Raw genomic sequence first — 23,363 nt, 5'->3', positions numbered from 1 at the left:
AGAAGCGACTGGGTTAACACCGCTTACACCTTTGGACCGACGGACGCCGGGGACATCATGTCACAACATTATATAACCGCAGAGCAGAGCAGAACCGAACAGAGATACAGAGTCTTGTGCTAGCTTGAAGCCTCATTTACATGCTTTTTATTGCCACTGCCAGCGCACTCACCTGTCACCTGCAGACGCCGAAGCCAGCGCAGACGCCAGCGTTAGCGTCAGCGTCAGCGGCAGGTGTGGCCCCATCAAATCTGCGGCCGGGCTGCTGTCTCCCGGCATTTGTGTTGATGTGGGGCATGCCTCGGTGCGCCCCTGACGAGGACGTCGCCAACCTGATGAGATTAAAAGCGAATTAAGCGCCATGAACAGCAACAGCAAACAGCAACAAAATGGTGGAAAAAAATAAGCGAAGTCTTGGCAAACAGCAAGAGGCATTATGTTTATTTAATGTCTGCGACTGTGAACTTAATGAAGTCTTTAATTCTTAATGCAAGTTCATTGCTTTTTTGAATGTCCAACGAAGCGTGCGCCGAACAGTGTTCAAGCGGAAGTAGTAGTGGGAGGGAATGCCTAGGCTGCCGTTTTAATTCATGGCATACTTTGCGGGTGCGAAAAATTGAACCGGAAATGCCAGAACAAAAGCACACCAAAAACAGGTTGTCGAGCTGCAGCTGGATGTTGTTGTGTGCTTAACAATTTGAGCTTATTTCAGATCAGTAAATACCATGCATAATTTTCAGTTTTAATGCTCGTACTTTTCAAATTTATTTTTGGTTCAAAGATTACACACAACAGGTGTGCTTCAGCAGGGTTCCCACACATTGGCAGCTGAATTGGGATTAAAATCCTCTCAGCCCATAACATGGCGACCAGCCAGAGCAGGAGCAGCAGCAGCAGCAGCAGCAGCAGCTTGTTGTGTACGGAAATTCCACACACAAAATTGAAAGCATTCTTCCAGGCGCACACTTAAATTAGCATCTGAATAAATGCCTGCCAGACATAAGCGCTTCAAACTCTTCAAACTTGTACTTGGTAAACTTGATCCGCCCAAAACCACTTTCCGATACCGACTCCAACTCCCACCCATCCCATCCCTCATCCAACAGGAGCAACAATTTTTGGGATGTCAGAAAACTTTCGACGTGATTGAAATGCTTTTTAATTTTTCATCAAAATCATTTCATTGCGTCAAAAATGTTTGGGTGCCGTCGAAGTGCACAAAAGGCTTCCTTCCATATCCATCCATCCATCCACATATACACGTACTCGTGTAGAGGGAACGGCAAAGACCGACACGCCCAATCTTACGGGGACACTGCGCTTAACCTTTTTGCGTGGGATTGGTTCATTTTTGGCATAATCATGCGACAGGGATTACAAGGCTCACCAGGGACGCCAACAGTGGATCAACTGGATAGAAAACTTGTCAAATTTGATGCGACTACAACTGATTTTGACCCTATTCTGACAGCCCAACTTCCCCATCAGCAGGAAGCTTCAGTAAAAGTTTTAAAAGTAGTCCCACATTTTTGGTCTTACGGATGAGAAAGGTTCCCATGGTCTCGCAGTCAACTTGTGCTGAAAATGATGGATTATCGCTTTTTTGTGCCAACGTTCACATATTTTTATTTACCAGCAAGAATACAGCGTCAACTTGTACACATATACATATAGCTTTCCGTTTTTGGGTGCAGCTTCCATTCCCTACAAGTCTGACCCTTTTTGGAGGAAGCTGTCGCCACCGAGGGACGGCGCAAAAGAATTAATAAATGTAAATCCGCATGAGAGTGCCTGAAAAAAATAAGCACCGGCGATACTTAAGCCACACAAAAGACCACACTAATCGCTTTTTTCTGTTGTTGCTGTTCTGGGTGGGTCCCGGTTCCGGATCCAGATTCATCCGGAAAGGGGAATGGAAATGGGATTTGAATCCCTGCCCCAGTACCCAGTACTGGTACCCGAAGCAGAAACAGAAGCAGATCCGACCAGAACCAATGGAGAGCCGGCGACATAACTTTTACACAGCTTTTGCTATTTAATCATTCAAATTGACTTTTTTTCTTGCCTTGCCTGATGGACGTTAATTTTGAAATCCCTTTTTAAATGGTGCTCTCAGTGAAGCAGCCCACATAGCCGCCGTTAGCCACCCCTTTTGACTGCTGTTCCGCCTCCGTGGGCCGGTTCGGTCGGTCCGTAACTTCGCTTTACGCTTGCGGCTTATAAGTTTTTTAGCCTTCGCTCATTTCATTTTTTCACGAATATTCTTTTTGTTTTTCCTCTGGCTCACTTAGAATGCGCTGAGTTTGCATTTGGCTTTCATTTTACCATTTTACCGAGAGCGCCTTTCCCTCTCCCTTCCACTCGCGACTCTCCATTTTTTTTTTAGTTTTTTAATCAAGATGTTTTAAATGCGGCCACCCACGCCAGTGAATGATGGATTCTTTTTTGTCTTATTCTCCCCACCCTCCTCTGCTCTGGGTGGGGCCAAAGTAAACAGAAAGTTGGTTGGCTCGTGGGTTCGGCAAAGATTTATGCAGATAATAAAATGAGTCTTCAAATGAATAATCAAGTTTTCCATGGCCTGAGCACGGACTAGGGACTGTGACTAGGGCGTATCCCTGCTGCCGTTCATCTGTTCATAATTAAGGTACGTCCTTGAGCCCGGCTCTGGCCACTCAATGATAGCGCAACTTTTTGAAAGCAATACAAAATTCCTGAACCAAACATGGCCAAAGCATTCGAGTCAAGGACTGCACCATTTTAGCCACCCGCCAACGCCAACGCCAACGCCAACGCTGACGCCGACTCTGACGGGGCATCTTAAAGTGGTCTAGGAATTTAAGCAATTACCTGGTGAAACTTTATAGAAAATGAAATTTTCTAGTGCTTCACCGTTTTATTACCGTCTCAGCGTCCAGTTCTGAGTCCGTGTTATTGTGTCCTGCAGGTGCAGTTGCAGGACAATAAAACTGCGCAAACTGCGGGGCGGCCATAACTTTACTATAACTAAACGCCGCTTCCGCGACGTTACAGTGGTGGGTCGGTGGCTCGGTGGCTCGATGGGTCGGTGGTCATGGCCACACAGTCAAAGCTGCAACTTGTTAGACTTCCTTACTGCAGAGTTGAGGGTTATTTTTTTTTGTGTTATTTTTGCTAAGTTCCATGAAAAATGTGATTTTTACGCGCCGCTGCAGCTGCCACAGCAATTTCCATTGTAAAGGAAATACTACTCGGAGTCGCAGCCCCAGCCCCAGGCCCGACTCCAGCACCAAACTTGTCAGCCCTCTGGACACACTTGTTGCCATTGTTGAGATACAAAATTAACTTTTACGCTTTATTACCACAAGAATGGTGAAACAAAACAAATCTTAAGTTGCAAGTTGCACTACAGTTATTCCCGCTCACCCTCTTTACCCCTCTCGCGGCTCCTGACACTGCCACACCATGAACTGCTGTTCTGTTTCTATTTTGTTTGGTTTTGCTTTTTGTCGACTGCATCCGGAGGCCATCAAAATTGCCGGAAGCGCGCGCTGGGCAGTCAGTGGCATTGTCATCAACTCAATTACATTTGCGACTCCTTGCCCCGGCAACAATTGCAGGGAAGGAAAACCAGTAGCGGCCCCAGTCCCGGTCCCGGTCTCAGTGCCCGTCCTTTGTTCCCTGACTGATGACAGAGCCTTCTAAACAAGCCGCACAATACGCACAGCGCCGCTTCCTTTTATCTGGCCATACCTCTGCCCCATTGTGTCCCGTCTCGTGTGACGAATGCGACAGGAAGCGAGCGGAGTCTTGATAGTCGTCCGTCCCCGGGACAAAGACCTGGCACACTGCAAAAAAGCCATCCAGCAAAGGGAAGAGTACTGCACCTTTCCGTATATCTATGGCGCCATAATTTACTGTTTCCCCCCGTCTGCGGGTAATCTATGGTTGCCGCTGCCACTACCTCTACCGCTTCTGTTGCTGCTGCTGCAGCGTCGGCGGCGGCGGCGGAAATGTTTCACAGAGATTAGCACAACATGTCAGCATTTTGATTTACCTGCATGCCACGAGATTTTCCTTGCCCCAGCCCCAATCCCAAGTCTCATTCAACCCCGCGAACTAAGCTCTTCCCTTCGGGAGGAGGAGGAGTCTCATACTCCTGCTGCTGCTCCGTCTCCTACTCCTGCTCATTGAATCAGTATCGGTATCGGTATCATTAGCCACGTTTATATTTGCTTCTCCATTTCCAATGCAAATTGAAATGACTGCGATGCTGAAAGGGATCGGCAAGGGCTCAGCACCAATTGATTCTTGAGCGGATTATCCAGGCAGAGATGTGTCTCGTTATGCACCAGCTGTGTGCCCCGTCGCAGCCAGCGTTGTGCCTTCATCTTGGCTGAATGCTTGCTGCAGGGATTAATGGTGAGTAGAGGGGGCCTTGAGTTTTTCTCCACCCCGAGGCAACGTTCGGTTGCAGTGCTGAGTTGTCCGCTTTCGCGGAGCAGTCTCCACTCTGTGATGTCGCTGAGGTAGCAGCTGTCCAGGATCACTTCCCACTTGGACAAACTGTCCGTGCGTCTGGTATGCAGGCAGCGATAACCATTCTTCAGAGTGCCCATTGCAGAGAGCTCGTTAAAGTGCGCCCTGATATGAAGGATTCTTTTGATTAAGTGACACGCCACGAATAACTGTCTGGAAACAACTCACTTTAGTTCGGGACTCACATGCCGCAGATACCACTCGAAGCGTTCACACCATAGCTCCAGCTTCAGCTGTCGGTTGAGGTCCACGTCCTGCACGGTGTTAAACAATGGAATCTGCCTGGCCGCCGGCTTGAGTACGTAGAACATATTTTTAAACTCGTCCAGCCAGGACTCGGCTATGATTTTTGAGTTGCTGCAGGACAAGGAAAGGGAGGGAATGGGGATTCAATCAGCATGCGATTGGAATGTTCATATTAAACGAATACTGCGCTGAAATAAATTGAAAAATACCAATCGTCGGTGCGTCAATTTCACACCTAAGCCCCAGCCCCAGCCCCAACCCAAACACAAACCCAACCAATCCAATCTTTTATACCCTCAATGCACCCATAAACCTACTGTAGATAGGTGGCCTGGGCGGTGCTCGACTCGTGGTCAAACTGTGGCGGAAAGTCGAAGGCATGTCGAGGGCGAAAGATGTGTCCGATTCGACTGCAGGGCACGATCTCAATTTGTCCACCGCAAAGCCACAATTTAATGGCTAGCTCGATGGATTCGCCGCCCCAGATCTGCAAGAGAGACAAAAAGCCAGCTAGAGGAATTGTTGTGGCTGCCAGCGTCACTCAGGGTGGAGCACAGCAGAGCAGAGCAGAGCACTCTGAACTCTGCCATGGGCACTCTGACATTAGCAATTAGCGCAGTTGGCACAAGTTAATTGGGTTTTGCGCCCTAGTCCTCACCTTCAAGTGGGAGTTGAAGCCCCGAAGCTTAAGGAACCAGTCGCGTGAGATCATCAGAATGCCACCCGCAAAGGCTGGACTCTGGTAGGGCTGCTCGGGTGCCTCCTTCGCCGACAGTTCGCGCTTCAGCCAGTGGAAGTGCAGGCTCCAGTCGAAGCCACCCTTCAGCAGCTCGTTGCCCTTGCTGTACTTCAAGGTTGTGGGGTCAATGGGGTCCAGCAGCGGACTCACCGCCAGCGTCGCGTTCATCGCCAGTCGATCCAGCAGGGGCTCCAGCCAGGCCTCATTGACCTCGCAATGACTGTCCAGAAAGAGGAGGTAATGGCCAGTGGCCGCCTCGGCTCCCATGTTGCGTGACCAAATCAGGCCCTGGCGCTCATGATTGCGCATGAAACAGAGCGTCAGGCGACTCCGGGTGGCATACAGTTTGACCATAAGCTCCTTCAGGTCTTCAATCAGGGAAACTAAATCGGAAAAGTGAAGAAATATTCAAAGATTCGATTAAGTTCAGAGACTCACCATCCCGACTGGCATCGTCTATGAGGATAAGCTCGTGCAGATAATCCTCCGGCGTGCGGCTGATTAGGGATATGATCGTTCTCAGGAGCATGGAACGGGCCTCGTTGTGAAAGCAGATGACAACACTCACCTTGGCACGAGAGGAGTGTGGCAGGTAGTACGTGCGCAGGGAATCGCAGCTGCCCAGCGAATAAATCATGAATATATAAGAGACCCCAAAGCACCCTCTACTCACCTTTCATGCCGAGTTCTTGGCAGACTTCGTATTGCACCCAATGTATCACTTAGCTGAAGATTGTACTGGTAAAACGACGCCGATTGCACGGGTGTGTGCGAAATGAACTCTCGCCATCCAAACAGACGTTCCTCTTTGGCATGATCCCTATGAATCGGCAGCTAAACGGAATACGATTTACATTAACACATATTAATTGAATTCTCAAGTCTACGCACTCTGCCCTTGAAGGTTTCCCTCTGCAGCAGGATCTTCAGAAGCATAAATTGGCAAACAACAACACACAGGACAAAGATCGTGCACAATTGCAGCCGGTGATGGGGTATGCAGCCGGACATGGCATAGATGGAGAACTAAAGCAATTCCACATAGCGCCGCAAATGGTGGCCGATCGACGCGGAAATCGAACCGAAACTAAACCATTTACAATGGGGTCTCACGCTTCGCCTCCACTGGCACCTTTGGCACGACTTACTCAGCTGAACGCTTCCAATAAAGACATTTGTGGTTTTCTGTTGAAGTATTTTTCGATATTATTGATTGTGTCGTCACATGCAGAGAGTAGAGCGATTGTATTGAATGCCACATTCGTGACCTGCTCTTCCCCTCCGCTCCACACACGTATCGACCGTGTTCTGTCACACTTGTCATTGATAAATGCTCGATAAGTTTGGCAAATATTTGTGTGCAGCTCGCAAGGTGTTAATTGCAGCACACGGCAACTATCTATTACCCATGAGCTGTCATGTCCGTGGATGAGGGGGTAGACGGGGTCATGGGGGGTATTGTTGTGGCGATTTAGACACCTCAGCAAACGTACGTTGCCGATAGCCATTGGAGTTAGTTTCTGTCAAACATTCACAGGTTTTTATCCAAGTGATAAACGAATTGCGAGTGAATGATATTGATACGTGTATGAGCAACATTTTGTACAGGGTACGCGTGAGACAAAAGGTATATTGGGAGCGTGAAATCGAGTAAAACTTTTGGGCTTCACAGCTAGCATTTTGACCTTGTAAGTCCAACTGTAGATATGTACGTGGATAATACTTTTGGTTACGACGTAAGCGATTAGATGTGGAACCACCCGCGCCGAATCAAGATTTTGTGTATATAATATGTGCATTATACTGGGCTCCATTCAGTCTATTAACATATAGGAAACATGAAGCTTTACGTGACGATTCTTTACGGTATGATACTGCCAACTATTGGGAATCTGCTCCAACTAAACAACTATAATTCCAACAATATCCTTAGGTGTCCTGCTGACTACGCTCTTTCATAATTCAAAAGCCATTGTCGACTCTGACGTGATCCAGCTGAAAATACTATTCGAAAGAGCAAGAGAAACGTATATAAACGACCGAGTTGATCCAGAAACGATTGCCGATGTGGACACAGCAGTGCAGATCTGTTTGGGAGCTCAGCAGAGCCCCATTAGGGTGACAGTGCGAACAGTCCTCAGAGAGCTCTTGACACTCTGTCATCAAAAGGAATCACCAAAGTTTATCATAATACCAGACTACCCTAGAACAACTACTCCTACCACAACACCAGCTCCTTCAACCAGAGGCTGGGTTCAGGTTGGCATTGAAGACTTGATCAATAGATTAGAATCAAGGCTTCACAGAATACGACGCAAGCTAGGTCTGTCTCGGACCGGACAAATACCCAAGCCGGTTCCCGGGCTCTGCATTATAGCACAGCTTCTGGAAGCGTTCTTGTTACATTAAGTGGTTTTTAGCTTCCCAATTAAAACATCACAACACAGATATCAAGAATCAGTTACAATTAGTTACCAAGTGATGTTGTGAGTGCAAAATAAAAGTATATTTTGAACTGCTCATTGGCTTTTCAAGGGTATTTTCAGGTAGAGGGAACGCTTCTCATTTGATTACATTAGTATTGCATTACGTACGTGCATGTAATTGCATTATTTGCCCTCTGCCTGAAACGTACGATTATATATGAATATTTTGCAATTCATATTTTTGCCTGGGCAAAAATTAATTGACTATAATGATTTGCACTATTTTCCAACTTCCACCAAACTGCCCAAACCCATTAGCGTTCTATCGTATTCTGGTTTGTTTTATTTGCTTTTCATGGAAGTAATTGCTGTTGATTCGCATGCGAAACATAATAATGTGATAGACCTGCAAATATATGTAGTCTATTGACTGTTCCATGCCAATCAGTTTATGGCAAATAAATTGATGAATCGAGGATTAATAAGGAGACGGCTCTTTGTACATACAAAAGAGGAGTCAGAGCCAGAGACAGAGTCAGTGCCGGTGTCAGATTGGAGTGAATTAAATTGGCTACCAAATGGCCAGCACTTTCATTGAGTTGAGATTAAGTGGTCGGGGCTCCCTGGTCGCCTGGCACCGACTGAGCCCGCCGTTGCCTCTGATTCCGCCACTCGCATATTGGCATTCCTTTTTTATGGCCTTTTGCTGCTGCCATAAATATTTCAAAGGCCCACGTCGGTTGCCATGCACACAGCACACAGCACAAAGAGGAGAAAAAGGCAATGGCAGTGGTAACAACTGCTATCCACACACTAGACCATTGTCCATATTGGTCAGTGTCTGTCCGTGCCCCGTTGTTTGCTGCCCTCCGACCCTCATGGGCTATCCTCTGGCGGCGGGTGTGCTCTTGCTCTGATGTGATTTTATTTAAAATTGTTAGGCAAAGCGGAAGTAACTCATTCAGTTAGCAACAAAATCAGGCGCCCTGTTTTCAGCCCTCACCCTCTTCCTGCTCGGCTAAATTGGAGTGTGACTTCCGCATTGCATTAGGGCTATACTTAGTTGTTGGTGCTGTAGTTGTAGCTAGAGCTGGAACTGTGGCTCTGTGCCTGTGGCTACCGTCCAGTTGCTGATTGACTTACGTGCCTCTCGTTTTCCTCTCCGTTCTCGGTTTGCCGTGGTAGATTTTTTGCCCAGTTCTTACGTGCATCGGAAATGCATTTTTCCAGTCACGTTTCCTCGTGCCCAGACAGTCGCCGGGGATCCAGCTGCTGCTCGTTGAGCTGCCCCTAAGCCCACTCAGTGAATGCAGGTAAGACATACACCCCCGCTGAGTGGCAACGACATCCAAAGATTCTTTTGTTTTCGGTTGCTTGGCAGGGGAATTTATTAAGCCGGGCGTGATCTATGCTCTCTGGCTGTGTGAATTAAAGTGCCTTGTAATGGAGGTGGATCTTCCTTCAGGAGGTGCCTTCCGCAGGCGTCTTCCTAATTGTATGCCAGGTCGCGTGTGCAGCTTAGCAATTAATGGAGGCAGACGAGCCAATTCACGGGGGCTTCCAAGGAGACAACATTCGATATTCAATATGTTTTCAATTTGCCGTTTTTCTCGTCCTTTGGTTTTTTTCTGCTTGTTTCTGTCGCTTTGCCTTTGGTCGTATCAAAGGCAATCGCAAAAGCCGTAAAACAAATAAAAATAAAACGAAATTATGCCAATAAATGAATTATAAGGCACACGCACAACGCTCCACTCACCAGGCACCGCGAGGCGTATACGCAACGCTAGTCAAAGAAGCGGGGCGACAATGCCTAAGTGGCATGTAAATGTCTGCCAGAGTCTATACATATATATATGTTTGTGTGTGTGTAGCCATGATTATTATATGGCCACTCACACATATGCGTGTTTCTGTGTGCGTTATGATAATGTTAACAGCCTCCAACAGAGGCACAGAAACAGCTCCTGGAACAGGCCCAAAGCACAACAAGCCCACTGCCAGTCTCTTGCTTCTAAAATTTTATTAGCAAGCGGCTTAGGGAACTTTGAAAATAATAACAAAAGCATCGCAAAAACCAGCCACAGAGAGAGAGAGAATGGCATTCTCTCCCCTTCTCGCTCGTTGTCTCTCTCCCTCTGTTGGTCATAAAGAATATTGAGGAAATTGCTTTCTTTGCACTCGAAATGCTCCACAGAGCGACCCGGCCAAAGCCTGCCTGCCGCTTAGCAGGGTGCACTCATTTCGAAATTGTTGCGTATTATCGTAAAATTTTACGCACACTCAGCCACACACAGCCACTCACACACCCACTCATACGCTCACACACATTCCAAGGACGTGCGCACACATACAAATGCCTTCTGCGGGTTTTTTCAGTTTTTCACGCGTTTGTTTTGTTTTTTTGGCTCGTTTTTTTTCATTTTGCAGACGACCGCATTTTTCTTTTCATATATTTCCATATCCGACTGCAGTTTCTTGTGTGTGAGTGTGCGTATGCGTAGCCGCATGTTTGTTGGTTAAAAATATTTACGAAAAGAAAAGAAAAGATTGCGATTTGTTTATTGTGCCGCCATTTTATGAACTGTGGTCGCGCCCTTGAATTATTTAGTTTAATTTAACAAAGTGCTCTTGCCATAAAGTGATATGTGGCTAATTCTGCTGGGTCTCCATTCACCCAGTCTACATAATGTAGGGGAAAAACATTAACTTCAACATGGAAAAAAGCTAGAAAAAAAGGCTTACTTTGGGGGCCGAAGCATTTGATACCCTTATCAATCTTATACCATTTCTAATTCAAATCCCAAATATAGTGTATCCAGAGAGACGTTATTCTGGTCCAAGCATTCACATCCTCTTTTGGGGTGCAAAAAAAAACTGTGCACATGGATGAAAATATAATTTCAATGATTTTCCATTTCGATTTTTGTAGTGGAGGCATGAGGTAGATGGCCAACGAGAAAAACCATTTTAATGATGTTTACACAGCTCCCATGCACCTGTCAACATCTCCCACACTTCGTCACTCTCTCCCTCTCTCTCCCTCACTCTCCCTCTATGCATGCCTCGCTTTCAAATTCACTAAGCCCCCCTCTGTCCCCTCTCTACCGTCGCGTCGTAGTCTGTGTAACATTTTGCGCTTTATTGCGATTGACTAGAACTTTTCACTATGCCCGACGGAGTACTTTAGTTGATGACATTATCGCTGCAATACAAAAGGTTTTTTCCTGCTGCCACTTCATTTTTGTGCTCTGAGTTTTTGTCAAGTTTTTCTTTATTTTTTTTTTGTTGCTCTTTGTTAGTGGGTTTTGGTATTCTCAATGAAACTGAGAAGGAATCCAAATCCCCGACCTGCGCCTGTGCCTAAGCGTCTGCGCGTTTAATGTTTCTTTTGGGGAACTTTGATTCGACGGCGGTAGCAATTTTTCATTAATTTGATTGAACATCGACAGAGCAGGCCAGGCAGGAACGGAAATGAGGCAGAACAATTTAATGTCACAATTTCATTTGATCTTCAGGAGCTTGAACTTTTTTTGCTGGAATCATTTACAAATATGAGCCAACAACCCCTCATGAAATGAAATCTAAAGACATTATCATTGAAATACAAAACATATTCCTAATAATCATTCAAATTGATTTTATATTCATGGATATTAATTTAAATTGATTAGAATATCTCCTTGTCGATGCCCGAACGGCGAACCATGTTCAGCTTCTCGCTAATGTATCGCTTCTCGTCGAGCAGCCGCACATAGACATCGGCATTGCTGGCCTTGGGACAGTTGTGCCCCAGAATGTTCATGCCACAGAAGCTGTGATCATGGACATAGGGCAGCCCGAAATTTCTCTGGCATTCCTTGGAAGACTGGGTGTTGACCACGCAACTGGTGTAGTTCTTGATGACAAGACCACTCATGTCATTGATCTGGCGCTTGCATTTGGCATCCAACACCTGGGAGACTTGATTCTTCTTGAGGTAGGTCTTGCGGCTATTCCACGTCCACAGCTGGACAGGCTCGCTGCTCCTGATGCGATGGCGGCACATGGGCGGTGGTTTTTTGAACTGTCCATCAAGCTCCGTGCCCAGCTTGATGAGAGTGAGCAGCTTCTCACCTTCTCCCGTCGCGTAGCTCCTTGCCGCACTGCTATTTGTCGCTTTGTAGCGGGAGCCATCGAACAGTTTCACCAACATTTTATCCAACGGCGCGTCTATGAGGCAGGTGCTGACGGTTAGCACCTGCTGCGTGTCAACAATGATCCCATTACAGATGAGCTTCCCATCGACCATTATTCGCACCACATAGTCATCCAGAGGAGTTTGCCCATGGATGCGGCCCTTCACGGTGGTCGATCGGGCCTTGTAGCGATGCTTATGCTCAAAGGCATAATGCCCCTTATTGTAGCCGAAGTGAGGCTGCCAGTCATCCTTAATGTATTTCAGTTTGTGCTTTCTAAATTCATTTCCTTTAGAACCTTCCACGTGGCCAAGGCAGACGACGATCAAGGCATTGACCAGAAGGATCAGCTTGCAAGGCAACATGGCTGCAATCTCTATCTGTATCCGCTGGATACTGATTGAAAAAGTGTTTATGAGACCAGAAAAGATTGCAATGGATAATCGATTCGTTTTGCTAAGTTTCAAGCGTTGTAGAACGAAAGAGCCAAATGTTTTTCAAAGTATATTTTTAACCACCTTTGGGCCTAGACTATATCATCATCCAGCTTGGCGTTTGCAATGAACGTCATTTTGTCGCCCACAAAGTCTGCTGCATTGTAGAGCATGTCATACACGTCGACCCCGAAGGGCTTGGGACAGTTGTGGCCCATAACATTGATGGCACAGATCATGCCATTGTAGATCAGGGGATTGCCAAAGGTGTTCTGGCACTTGGCCGAGTACTTTCTGTTCTTCACACAAATCATCGTGTCAGTTATCACCTTGCCGCTGGGGTCCTTCATGCGTTTCCGGCACTCCTCCAAGGGCAGTACCTCAGTGGTCTGCGTGTGGACACTGTGACGGGTGCGTATGTAGGTGGGCAGCTCCACGACGAACCTGGGCTGCAGCGTGGTGTCGCACAGCTTTGCCTGGCTGGTTGTCACAAATTCGTTTGCGGCGGAATGCTTCAATTCCAGGATGCTCAACAGCGACTTGTTATCTAACTTGAAATACTTCGTGGTGTTCTTTTGCATTACTTCCATCACCTCGTTCGTGTAGGTTTTGATTGTGAGATCCCGAATCTCCACATTGACGAAGCAGGTCGCTGCTGTGGCGATCAGTCTCTCGGCTATGAGGGTGCCCACGCACAGGAACTCCCCGTGGTTGTAGACGCGTACGAGCAGATCGTGCAGAGGCACCTGCATTCCCGACGAACCAATTTTGATCTGGGGCTCCTTGGATGTGCCGAATGCAGGTGCAGCCTTCACTTCCGGATAGACAGGATGATGGCGTTTGTAGCCCCACTGTATCCGGGGATTATGCTGGGCAGCATACTTAGAGTACAGAGAGCGATGATAGTGGTACGTGGGTTTCTTTGTCTTTGACCAAACCATCATGACAGCGAGCATCAGCAGAAATTGCAATAGCAGCAAGCGGGACATGGCCATGGCTCGACGTGGGTCCAATAACTATTGCAACCATAGATGGCCTCTCCCCGTGTAAGTCTAACCAATCGGTTGGGCACGCTCTCATCCGTTTAGCTTTGCTTTAGGCCACAGGTAATTGATTGATTAACACTTTATTTGCAATCAACAAAACATTCAGTTACCCTCCTGCATGGCCAGGGCAATGGCCGACGGGGTTGTCGTCTGGGCAGACACATTGAAGGGACCCGTGCCCGTGAAGGCCCTCAGGGCATCCGTGGCCAGCTGGATGAATTTTATGGTGTGCCTGATGCCGAAATATATGTCCATGGTGTCGGAGTCCTCCTCCTCGTCGCAGTGCTCGCCAAAGATGTTGATCGCAGCCAGTTGATTGTCTATGATCAGGGGATCACCCGGTCGGGTGCTGCAGGCTGTTTTCTTCGAGTGCTTCACATTGCTCACACAGTAGTACTCCGGCTCAAAGGGGAAATCCTTGAAGCCCAGCTCCTCGTAGGTGCGCTTGCAGCGCTCCGTATCTACCACCTTAGTTTCGTAGAGTGTTATGGCGTGCTCCATGGGATCCAGGAAGGCCATTTGGACACTGTCTCCTGCCTTGGGTATTTTGCGATAGAGCGGAATGTAGCGATATGTACCGCTAGGCAACTTCTTGCGCAGAGAGATCAAAGCGATGTCATTTGCCGTGCCGTTCTCCTTGTGGCCGGGCATATAGAAGGCGTTCACAGCGTGCGGCACCATAGTGGTTTCGTGGCCAATGTCCAGGCCCGTCAGAACGGACATATACTTGGCCTTGTACTCGCGCACCGGCTCCGTAGTTGGGGGCAGGAAGCATCGGGCAGATGTGATGACCATGCGGCGCGATATCAGTGCCCCGGAGCAGAAGACCGATCCTTTGTAGTAGATGTGGACGTAGTAGGACTTGTGCACGCTCGGATCGAAACCGGTTCTCATAATTCCAGGGCTGAGCGCTTTGTCGCGCGCATCCATCTGAGCGCTATTGTAGTTCACGTGATTCGCTCTGCTGTGGCTTGGATTGTAGTAGGTTGGTCGGTGGTAGTTCTCCTTGTAGATTTTCACCCAATTGCCCCTGCTCCATGGCAGGCCCAGAAGGAGCAACAGATAAGTGCTTTTAAGCCACATGTCCAACCAAGATTGATATGGTTTCCGCTCCGATCCCCGACTGCATGCCCTCAGCCATGGCTAAAGGGATTTGGGGAACTAACAAAATTAGTTCCACTGGCATCTGGGGTGGAAGCTCTGCTACAGAGGCAGCACCTGCAGCAATATTAATTAAAATCTTTGATGAAAGGCCATGTCTCACCTCTTTATCCTCTCCTTTTTTGAAGTCTGGCATTGTTATGGTATTTGGCATTTTTTCTAGCACATTTCTGTGCTCCGAGGAAGGACAAAGAACATGGATGGTCGGTCGGTCATTGCATATCTCACAGATTGTAGCTGCACATTGAATTATAAACCAGGCATCAATGGCTGTCATTTAACTCTTGCCTTTTGCAGACATCCTGGATAGTCCAGCCATCGTAGCTAGTAGACGACAGTCGACCAACCGACCAACCCACCAGCCGGACATGAAAGGCTTGAAAGGTATACGCAAGATGAGAAAAACCAGGGAAAAAAAAAAGAGAGACCGCCGTACAACGAAGGACATAGATAATTAATTTGCTTTGATTATAGCTGTCTGGGAATGGGCATGGGAATGAGAGGCAGGGACGGTTGCAAAAACTGATTCGGAATCCCTGGCTCTGAAGTGGACTGGCAGACGGAAATTGAAGTGTTTGTAATGTATGCGGAGGGTAGCGGAAAGAAAACGGATGAGCCAAAGGCTTTTCCATCTGGCCCTGGCGCCGAGTGCAAAAAAAAAAAAAAAGTGACAGGAGAACCAGCAGCTACGACGGCGGCAACGAGTGCGTCTAATTGATGGGCAGCCAAAGCCAAAGGACCTTGCCGCACATGCAAATGTGGCTCTGCATTTTGGAGACGCGCTGCTGCTGCTGTCGGGTCGGATCGGATCGGGTTCGCTCATCAATTATTTAAAATATGTTACACTTGGCACATAACTTGACTGACAAGCATATGTTCACGGGCCTGCTGTAAGCCGAGAGTCAGTGCCCATAATAGCTGGTCATTATGTTTATGGGCTGACGCACGGGGAACACGGAGCAGAAGCCGGCAATGAAACTGGAGGCAGCCTCCCACACACACACACACCTGGCTGACGCCTCGGAAAAAAGGTCTGGGCCCCTAACACATGTTGCAGGTCCATTCCGCTCCACTCCCATACCAGCCCCGTGTCCTGGTGCTTGTCGAAATTTATGCGTACGTGCCCGGTTGAAAAACGTGGCCGACGACAACCCCACCTCGGGTCATTTATTATTAGCTGTAAAATGCGTATGCCGGCTCCTGTTTTGCCACTGACTTTAGCTTTGGACTTTAGTGCTCCTGAGAACCGAGCGGGCCCCTCTAATAAATAATCTCCATTTGCAGGAGAGGAAAGCAGACACAGAGGTGCGAAATCCAAAACTAAACCTATTTATAGGGATGGCTTTTTGGACTGTTTGTTTCCTTAAAGTTTGTCTTTCTCTCTCTCTCTCTCTTTCTGCAGAAGTATCTGAAATACACACTCGACGAGTATGCCTTGGACCAAGGGCTCATCCATGGGAGGGCTTCGTTACTGTTTTATTCTGATGCTGTCGACGGCAAATTAAATGTCACTCACACGCCATGTAAGCCGAGCAAAGATTTTGCAGCTCATTATGCAGCATGACGCAATCAAAAACACAAGCTTTGCCACATGGGGGGGCTGCTATGAGCTTATTTGAATTTACAAGTTTGCCAACGACTAATGGCAAATTCAATTTCGAGCAGAGAACGCTTTAAAAGCAATCAAAGGCAGAGCAGGAGCCACATCTCAGGCTCAGATTTGGCTGCAGGGTCAGCTGTGCATTCGTCTTACGCTCTTTGGACATGGACTCGGCAAAAGAGTGAGTTGCAATGGACACGAATTGCCGCCGGGTGGAATGTGGCAGAAGCAGCAGTAGCATCAGCAGCAGCGGTAGAAATATCTAGAGCTCCAGTTGCGATAGCGGTAGCGTCTTTGATTGCAATGCTGCATGGTCTCGTGGTGGTTGGGATGGTCGTGAGTGTGTGTTCTCTTCTCCTGGCTGTCTTCTACTCAAGCACAGTTCGTTGCACATTTGAACATACCCTCGGAAAATAAATGCAAATTTAGCCATGGCAAACACACACACACACGCATACACGCACACACCCACATTCGAACACATTGGCCATAGACATGCGCTGTTCCTTTTGTTGCCGCCGCTGCACATTTCCCGAACGCGTTCGATCCACTCCAATCCAGTCCTGTGTTCCACTATATTCCGCTTTGGTCTGGTCTTCTGCCCTGCTCTTTCAACATGTTTGTATAAATTTTCGATTTTCTGCTTCAATAGTCTCCCGGAGTTGTACTGCTCCTCATCCTCCTCCTTCTGCTCCTCTTCACTTTGTTTATGTCTCAAGAATTCAATATTTTTTCAAACTATTTCTCCTGTTTTTCTCGCACATGCTTTGTTGTAGCTCCATTCCACGATATATATACATACATATATCTTGAGTATTACTAGCAGAGGATTAAGTACAAACAAACACACACTTTGTCCGCAGCTGGATTGTCTTCGGATGCTTCTTTTGTCTCTGGAGTGCGTTTGATAATCCTGACGCACCTTTAAGCTGTGGATTTTTCTGCGTTCGATTGGCAGACGCGAAGGAGAAGCGGAATTTACTTTTCATTCTAACATTTTATATGCTCATTAAATTTTATTGCCCAGATATACATAGTTCCAAGTCCCTCACACGACATAGAACTCGTTTGTGTTTTGGCATCTACGTGCTTAAACGCTGCCTGCTCCCGTTCGCTACTTAATGGCTAATTAGTGGTATAATTTACACCTTAATGACTCTACAACAATGCCCAGGCTGCTCTTTAAGCATGCGGGGAAGGAGCAGAAGGAGCAGCACCAGCCAAGAAGCCACAAGCCAGCGGCACCCTAGCAACAAGGAGCTGGAGCCAGCTATCTGCTCAAGGTTTAATCCCAGCACCTTGTATGTGCCACACTCCCTCTCCGCATTCGCCAGGCGCCAGAGCAGGCTCGCGAGGAGCTTTCCATGGCTACATTTTATCGTAGAGCTCATATGGATGTGTTTTGCTTTATGTGCAAATCAGCGTCCATTAATAAAGACAGCCAGCGAAATGTTCCGCATACGCCGCGTTGCATTAATCACAGCAAACGATATACATATGTACATGAGAGTATGCCTCTGAGTGTCTGTATGTGTGTGTACATATGTGTGTGTGTTCACGTCTATGAATCTATGCATGTATTGTGTGCGTAGTCTTGCTTCGAAGCGTGTTAATTTCATTGCAAATGCCTTTTACAGTATGAAAATTTATGTATGCCATTTTAGACACTTTGATTTATGACCTTAGCTCCGAAATGAATTGAGTTTTGTTGGATTACTCCCACCTCCACTAGGTCTTGGCTTTAGATGCTGTGCAGAACTTTCAGTGGGTTAATTTGATATCCAAAGAGTAGTACAGAGATCCATCAATTAGTTCAAAATGAAAACGAAAGAACTCAGATTTGCAGGAGTTTTTAAGCTTGAAAGCTGATGCACATGAAAATGAAATTCCTTTACAAGAATTGTAGGATTTGTAGGTTTTTAGGAGTACCAAAACGTGAAATACTTTTCTTCAGTAGATTAATGCAATGTAAAAATATATTGAAACATTTTCAGATATTTTCCAATCTATTTTAAATCTTTAAATCTTATGCACATGCACAATGAAATTCCTTTTCAATATTTTATCCTCTCCCCCCTGGAGTAACTGTTAGCTGATTGACTTGCATGCAAGGCGAGGCAACAAAATGTTGTCACGCACTGTCACATATGAAATTATGGAAAATGACACAGCTCGCACAGCGAACACACCTGACGAAATCTGGGCAACTGACAAAAGCCCCTTCTCGCTGAGGCAGGGCTGAACCGTGGCTCAGAGGCACACCATGGGTCGTCATGCAATTTGCAAATTGCCATAAAGCTTGCAATTGTGTCAAATATTTTAATGCAATAAGAGTCACAGCGCAACAATATTCGAATGGTGAATGGCAAAGGGTAAATAGTAAATGTGTGCACTACTCTTTACTCTCCCTGTACAATGCTGCTTCAGCGATGATGACATCAACAATCGCCTGACCAGCTACAGATTGTTGGGCTTTAAAGCCAAGTAGCCATCGCAGAACTTATCGCCCTGGCAATTTCGGCTAACAGATCAATTACGGGGGAGCATAAATCCGTTTAGAATCACAAAATCTAGGCGGCACCCACAAAAATAAAATAAAATCTGCAACCAAAACTAAGGCAACCAGCGGCTGCTGTCACGACTGGCAATTCAATTTTTTATTTTCTATTTTTATTTATGGCTCTAAAACATACATACACACGCATATCCTCGTACATCCGGCTATATCACAGGAACGGGGACAATCGGCAAAGCGTTAAAAAACAAGCGAAAATATTACAACATTTTAATAGCGAAAATGAAGATTTATTGCCCACGACGACAACGAGGACGGATGACGGCGCGACGCTGCCAAAATGTGCCGCAAAAAGTGGAACGCGCTACTAAAAAGCCGTCCAAAAAAAGAATAGCAGCTGACTAGCAATATTCAGCAACAATCAAAGTTGTTAAAGTTTCAAGTAGTCGACTAAAGAACATCTTTGAATTTAATCTGTAAACAAAAATATATTCTGTCTTCGATTTCAAGTCAATTGTGGAAGGAACTGGATGAGTTTTGAGTTACAAGTGGAACAACTTTACAACTTTTGAGAGAGATATACCTTCGCTGTCCAGGGTAGTTGTGAAAAAAGTGCAAAGTGTAAAAATCGCTGCCGCGTCACGTCACGTCAGCCGCATGATAGACCAGTCAGGGAGTTGGCCATCGCTGCCCGGTCCCCGGACTCGGACTCGGACAGTGGGCGTGTTCAGCCTTTGTGTCCCTTATCGCCATAGAAGTTGCCCCATTGTATTGTTGCCACCGTGTTGCTGTTGTTGTTGTTGCTGCTGTGGTCTGTGTCTGAGCCTAGCGCACGTCGCAGTTTGTTAGCTGCATGCCAAACCCTCCCAGGAGCTGAGCGGGTGCCAATGCTGGTGCTGTAGCCATTGCCCCATTGTTTGCTCGCCCACTAGGCACACACAACTGGGCGTGTCCAATCAAAATATGCAAATGTTTTATCCGTAAAACGTCGCTTTGATGGAATTTCGGCACATTTCGCCAGCTTTCCTCCCAGTTGCTGCCAACTGCCGACTGCCGGCTGCTGGCTGCTGCTGTTGTTTGCTTTGGTTTGGCTTGGCTTGGTTTGCCTTGTTTTGCCTGTTTTGAATACCTCTCTTTTTTGTGTCGTAGAGCGCAGAGCGCATAGCGGAGAGAAACAGTGGCAGTGGCAGTGTGTTGGCCTCCAACAAATTAGCAGTAGTTTGCCGGGTGAGACGCTGGCTGCCTGCCTGCCTGCCTGCCACACGTCAATCAGCGAACGGGCCACGTTGCCTGATTTATATGCATAAATTTTCGCGTGCGGTTTGAGCCCCGTTTACGACGCTTTAATTTAATGTTGCCAACATTTGCGCGTCATTTTTGGTCAACCGTTTTTCAATAGTCATTCCCGGTAATGGGGGCGCGGCAGGAGGATGTGGCAGGAGGAGATGTGAAAGCTCATTACATAAGAGGACGTTGCCAAGGGTGGGTGGGCTTTGGGGGGTGTGCATAGCCGCTGCCTTACTCATAATGAATGGGGTGATACTTGGCCGAAGAGTAGCCTATTGCCATGCCTTTAGAGGACTACACAAAAAAGACTTGCTAGCTGAATATAACTAATTTCGAATAGCATTTTCAGGCTTTTGAATTGGTAGCCGTATTTGCGGTTTACGAGTTGTGTTTCCTGGCACATTCGTGCACATTAGAATTAGAGCCCATTGCCCATTGATTGCACTTCCACGGGCTGCCACAGTGTATGGTTGCCATGTCCAAAGCAGCCCCTGGGGGGATCCCTGTACCAAAAACTATAACAATGTTTGGGACGGTGTGGCCTGGCCATTGTAATTACGAAGTAACTCAATAAACAGTTGTGTGTTTTGGTGTTACAGCTTTACATACATGCAAATTGCAATTAGTTTCTGTTTTGCATTTGGCATTATTATTGAATTTGAACTAATACGCAAATACCAACATCGTGATTATCGTCAACATCTTCATCATCCTGACCGTCATCGCAGTCATAGCTGTCATCTGCACTGACCTGTAACTCCATCAATGGTCGAATGTGGTCAAATTATGGCATACAACAGGGCCTTTAAGTCTTTTGAGTTGAAATTCCATTCACGCTGCAATCGTTTCTTCATGGGCTTATTTAAATGCATTCATTATTGATTTGCCAAATACTCGTACGTCGCTAGTTTTTGCTTTTCCAATTAGAATGGGCCTTTGTTCGCTGCTTCTGCCCACCAGAACTACCATTATCACCTCATTAAAACTGGTAAGCCCACACGCAGACACACCGACTTCCGTTCAGACTAAAATGAAATTTATAATGACAGCTACAGCAAACAAACAAACAAACAAGTAAACAAAAACCCTCCTACAATTATGGCCAAAAGTTGTACGATACGGCTGAAATATAATCAGTTCAGTTCTGGCTTCTATGCTGCATACATAGAGACATACATGCATACATATAAATATGTATATGTACATGTATACATGTGTAAGCACCGATCATGCACTTCTCACCCTCGTATTTTTGTTCGTTTGTTTATTTTAATTAAAATTACAGAGCCATGTCCGTGTCCGTGTCCGTGTCGGTGTCCCTTGTTTAAGTCATTGTTCTATGCCCCGGCCTGCCTTCCTCAACACTACCACACTTTCTCTCGCCCTCTCTCTCTCCCTCTCTCTGTTGTTTTAATGCTTTTTTTAGCAAATAATTTATATTCAATTTTCAAATAAATTACAAACAAAAATAGTTAGCACACAATCTGCAACGACAATGGGATGCATCATATTCAATTGAGATGCAAAAATAACCATTAAAGCACAATGAAATATTTAATGTCGTTAATCTCCGATGATTTGGTTTTTGCAAATATAAACAATTGATTTTTGAAGACTTTGCAAATAGAGTTGACAGTTTTAATGGCATAACGATTACAATGAACGACCATTGTTCACAATTTAGAGCGAACACTGAGGGAAAACTCCAACAAACGCTTAACTAATACTCCTCCTGTACTGCACTTATCTCGCTGATTTTCTCTCAGTGTTGAACTAAAACGAATATTGGTGTCTGCTCCATGGGACAGTGTCCGCAGTGTGGCTCCATTTGGTGGCTGGCAGAATGCACGGCGGGATTATTATAATTGCGCAAGCCATTTAAGCATGATAAACACAGAGTGTCACACACACATTAGCATCTCGTGTTTAAGCCCAGAAAAGTCGTGAGGAGGGGGGATGGAAAAAGTACCCACAAAAGCATTACTTGGGTTAGCTGGTGTTTCCGCAATTCTCCTCTCACCTGTGTGCAAAATTGTGTGAGTGCAAGTGTGATTGTGATGTGTGGCTGGCTTTGATATTGGATTTTCATGTCTGTGGGCTGCCTCAAACCACCAAACCGCCGGGCAAATAGAGCCTCTAACTGAAAATGTTTACAGAGCTTTCAGGTGCAGTGTCCAAACTTGCGAATTCAAGTGTCAAATTAGCAAAACTTGGCTCGCTCTTAAATATTAACTCTTACTTAAAAATGTACACAATCCGCCTGGTTACCAATTAAACTAAAGTGTTGCGTTTTTGCCACACAACCAGCTCGCTCCGTGCTCCATCCTCAATCCTTGGCCGCAGCATGCACACAAACTTGAAACTGCAGCTAGATAAACAGTCAGACAGCCACGGAAACAACGAGTGGCTATAGCCCCATCACCCACACAGGCGCAAATATTGATAGTCTAACACAAAAGTTTTATGCACTAAAAGAACGCCTAGGATAGTGGTTGGATGTGCAGATGGAGATGGAGATGGAGCACCATCCCCAGATTCACATCTCCCAGTGCACATCGGCCCATCACCCATTTCCCAGTTCGCACCAAAGTCAATTTTCACCCAAGTCGACGTTAGTTGAAAAGTTAGCAACACAAAGTGCCGGCAGAGGTGGGGGGAAAAAAAGCCAGCAGCGGCAGAAGCAGCAGCAGCAAAAAGAAAATGAAAGCCGAAACGTAAATTTTTATCTGTGCGCGGTGCAGTGCAAAAAGGTTTCGAGTGCAAAATAAAGTTACTTTGGCAATGCGATGCATCAAACCGCAAAACAAGATAATTTCAACGGTAAATAAATCACAGCCACGAGTGGTGCAGGGTGGTTAAGGTAGAGGCATACTCCTGCTCGCAGTATTTCACAGGATAGTGTTAAGGTGGGGATGGGGAAAAGGGATTGGGGTTGGTACACCCTCTAAATGGTTCAGTGCCCTACCTCTTTCGCGGCGAGACGGGGCGAGGCGAGGCGAGGGAAGGTGAGTCGGCACAAGTATGCACTACTGCGCTCCCCAAAGTGAAACAACTGAAAAGTTGCAGGAAGAATGGCAGGCAAATCCAGAGCCAAATCATTCCATTACCACCGGAGGCAACGGCAACACGCGCATGTTTCGCAAAAAGCTGATTAGTTGCCATTGTGCAACATCGGGCAACATTGTGTTGCATTTGCATGCCTGGAGAAGGTCCCAA

General features: G+C 46.5%; 5 protein-coding genes across 5 annotated transcripts; 1 reads left to right on the top strand and 4 right to left on the bottom strand.

Annotated features, from left to right (window-relative positions):
• Positions 1-4,200: 4,200 nt before the first annotated feature.
• On the bottom strand, positions 4,201-6,570 carry LOC117898965 (putative polypeptide N-acetylgalactosaminyltransferase 13). The gene is made up of 7 exons (XM_034808706.1): positions 6,395-6,570; positions 6,177-6,337; positions 5,942-6,120; positions 5,423-5,886; positions 5,082-5,251; positions 4,687-4,875; positions 4,201-4,623 (listed from the first exon to the last, which is right to left on the bottom strand). The coding sequence occupies exons 1-7, from the start codon at positions 6,512-6,514 to the stop codon at positions 4,206-4,208; spliced, it is 1,701 nt and encodes a 566-aa protein (XP_034664597.1). The 5' UTR covers positions 6,515-6,570; the 3' UTR covers positions 4,201-4,205.
• Positions 6,571-7,319: 749 nt separating this feature from the next.
• On the top strand, positions 7,320-8,001 carry LOC117898971. The gene is made up of 2 exons (XM_034808711.1): positions 7,320-7,369; positions 7,437-8,001. Exons 1-2 carry the CDS (start codon positions 7,342-7,344, stop codon positions 7,910-7,912), a joined length of 504 nt encoding a protein of 167 aa, XP_034664602.1. The 5' UTR covers positions 7,320-7,341; the 3' UTR covers positions 7,913-8,001.
• Positions 8,002-11,581: 3,580 nt separating this feature from the next.
• On the bottom strand, positions 11,582-12,483 carry LOC117898970. The gene has a single exon (XM_034808710.1). It carries the CDS (start codon positions 12,467-12,469, stop codon positions 11,597-11,599), a length of 873 nt encoding a protein of 290 aa, XP_034664601.1. The 5' UTR covers positions 12,470-12,483; the 3' UTR covers positions 11,582-11,596.
• A 147-nt stretch (positions 12,484-12,630) lies between these two features.
• LOC117899293 (seminase-like) lies at positions 12,631-13,533 on the bottom strand. Its single transcript, XM_034809205.1, has one exon. The coding sequence runs from the start codon at positions 13,531-13,533 to the stop codon at positions 12,631-12,633; it is 903 nt and encodes a 300-aa protein (XP_034665096.1).
• A 52-nt stretch (positions 13,534-13,585) lies between these two features.
• LOC117898969 (trypsin theta) lies at positions 13,586-14,701 on the bottom strand. The gene has a single exon (XM_034808709.1). The coding sequence runs from the start codon at positions 14,665-14,667 to the stop codon at positions 13,687-13,689; it is 981 nt and encodes a 326-aa protein (XP_034664600.1). The 5' UTR covers positions 14,668-14,701; the 3' UTR covers positions 13,586-13,686.
• Positions 14,702-23,363: the final 8,662 nt, after the last annotated feature.

The sequence above is a fragment of the Drosophila subobscura genome, chromosome O (assembly GCF_008121235.1).
Source record: "Drosophila subobscura isolate 14011-0131.10 chromosome O, UCBerk_Dsub_1.0, whole genome shotgun sequence".
Classification (NCBI taxonomy): Eukaryota; Metazoa; Arthropoda; class Insecta; order Diptera; family Drosophilidae; genus Drosophila; species Drosophila subobscura.
The sequence above is the reverse complement of the archived record's forward strand: the minus strand, read 5'-3'. Positions and strand labels throughout refer to the sequence as shown.

Coding starts and splice junctions, on each gene's coding strand:
- LOC117898971 (XM_034808711.1), top strand. CDS start 7,342: ATGAAGCTTTACGTGACGATTCTTTACG. Junction 7,370..7,436: donor TTACGTGACGATTCTTTACG/GTATGATACTGC, acceptor CAATATCCTTAG/GTGTCCTGCTGACTACGCTC.
- LOC117899293 (XM_034809205.1), bottom strand. CDS start 13,533: ATGGCCATGTCCCGCTTGCTGCTATTGCAATTTCTGCTGATGCTCGCT.
- LOC117898970 (XM_034808710.1), bottom strand. CDS start 12,469: ATGTTGCCTTGCAAGCTGATCCTTCTGGTCAATGCCTTGATCGTCGTC.
- LOC117898965 (XM_034808706.1), bottom strand. CDS start 6,514: ATGTCCGGCTGCATACCCCATCACCGGCTGCAATTGTGCACGATCTTT. Junction 6,338..6,394: donor GGGAAACCTTCAAGGGCAGA/GTGCGTAGACTT, acceptor TATTCCGTTTAG/CTGCCGATTCATAGGGATCA. Junction 4,876..5,081: donor GCCCAGGCCACCTATCTACA/GTAGGTTTATGG, acceptor CTTGTCCTGCAG/CAACTCAAAAATCATAGCCG.
- LOC117898969 (XM_034808709.1), bottom strand. CDS start 14,667: ATGTGGCTTAAAAGCACTTATCTGTTGCTCCTTCTGGGCCTGCCATGG.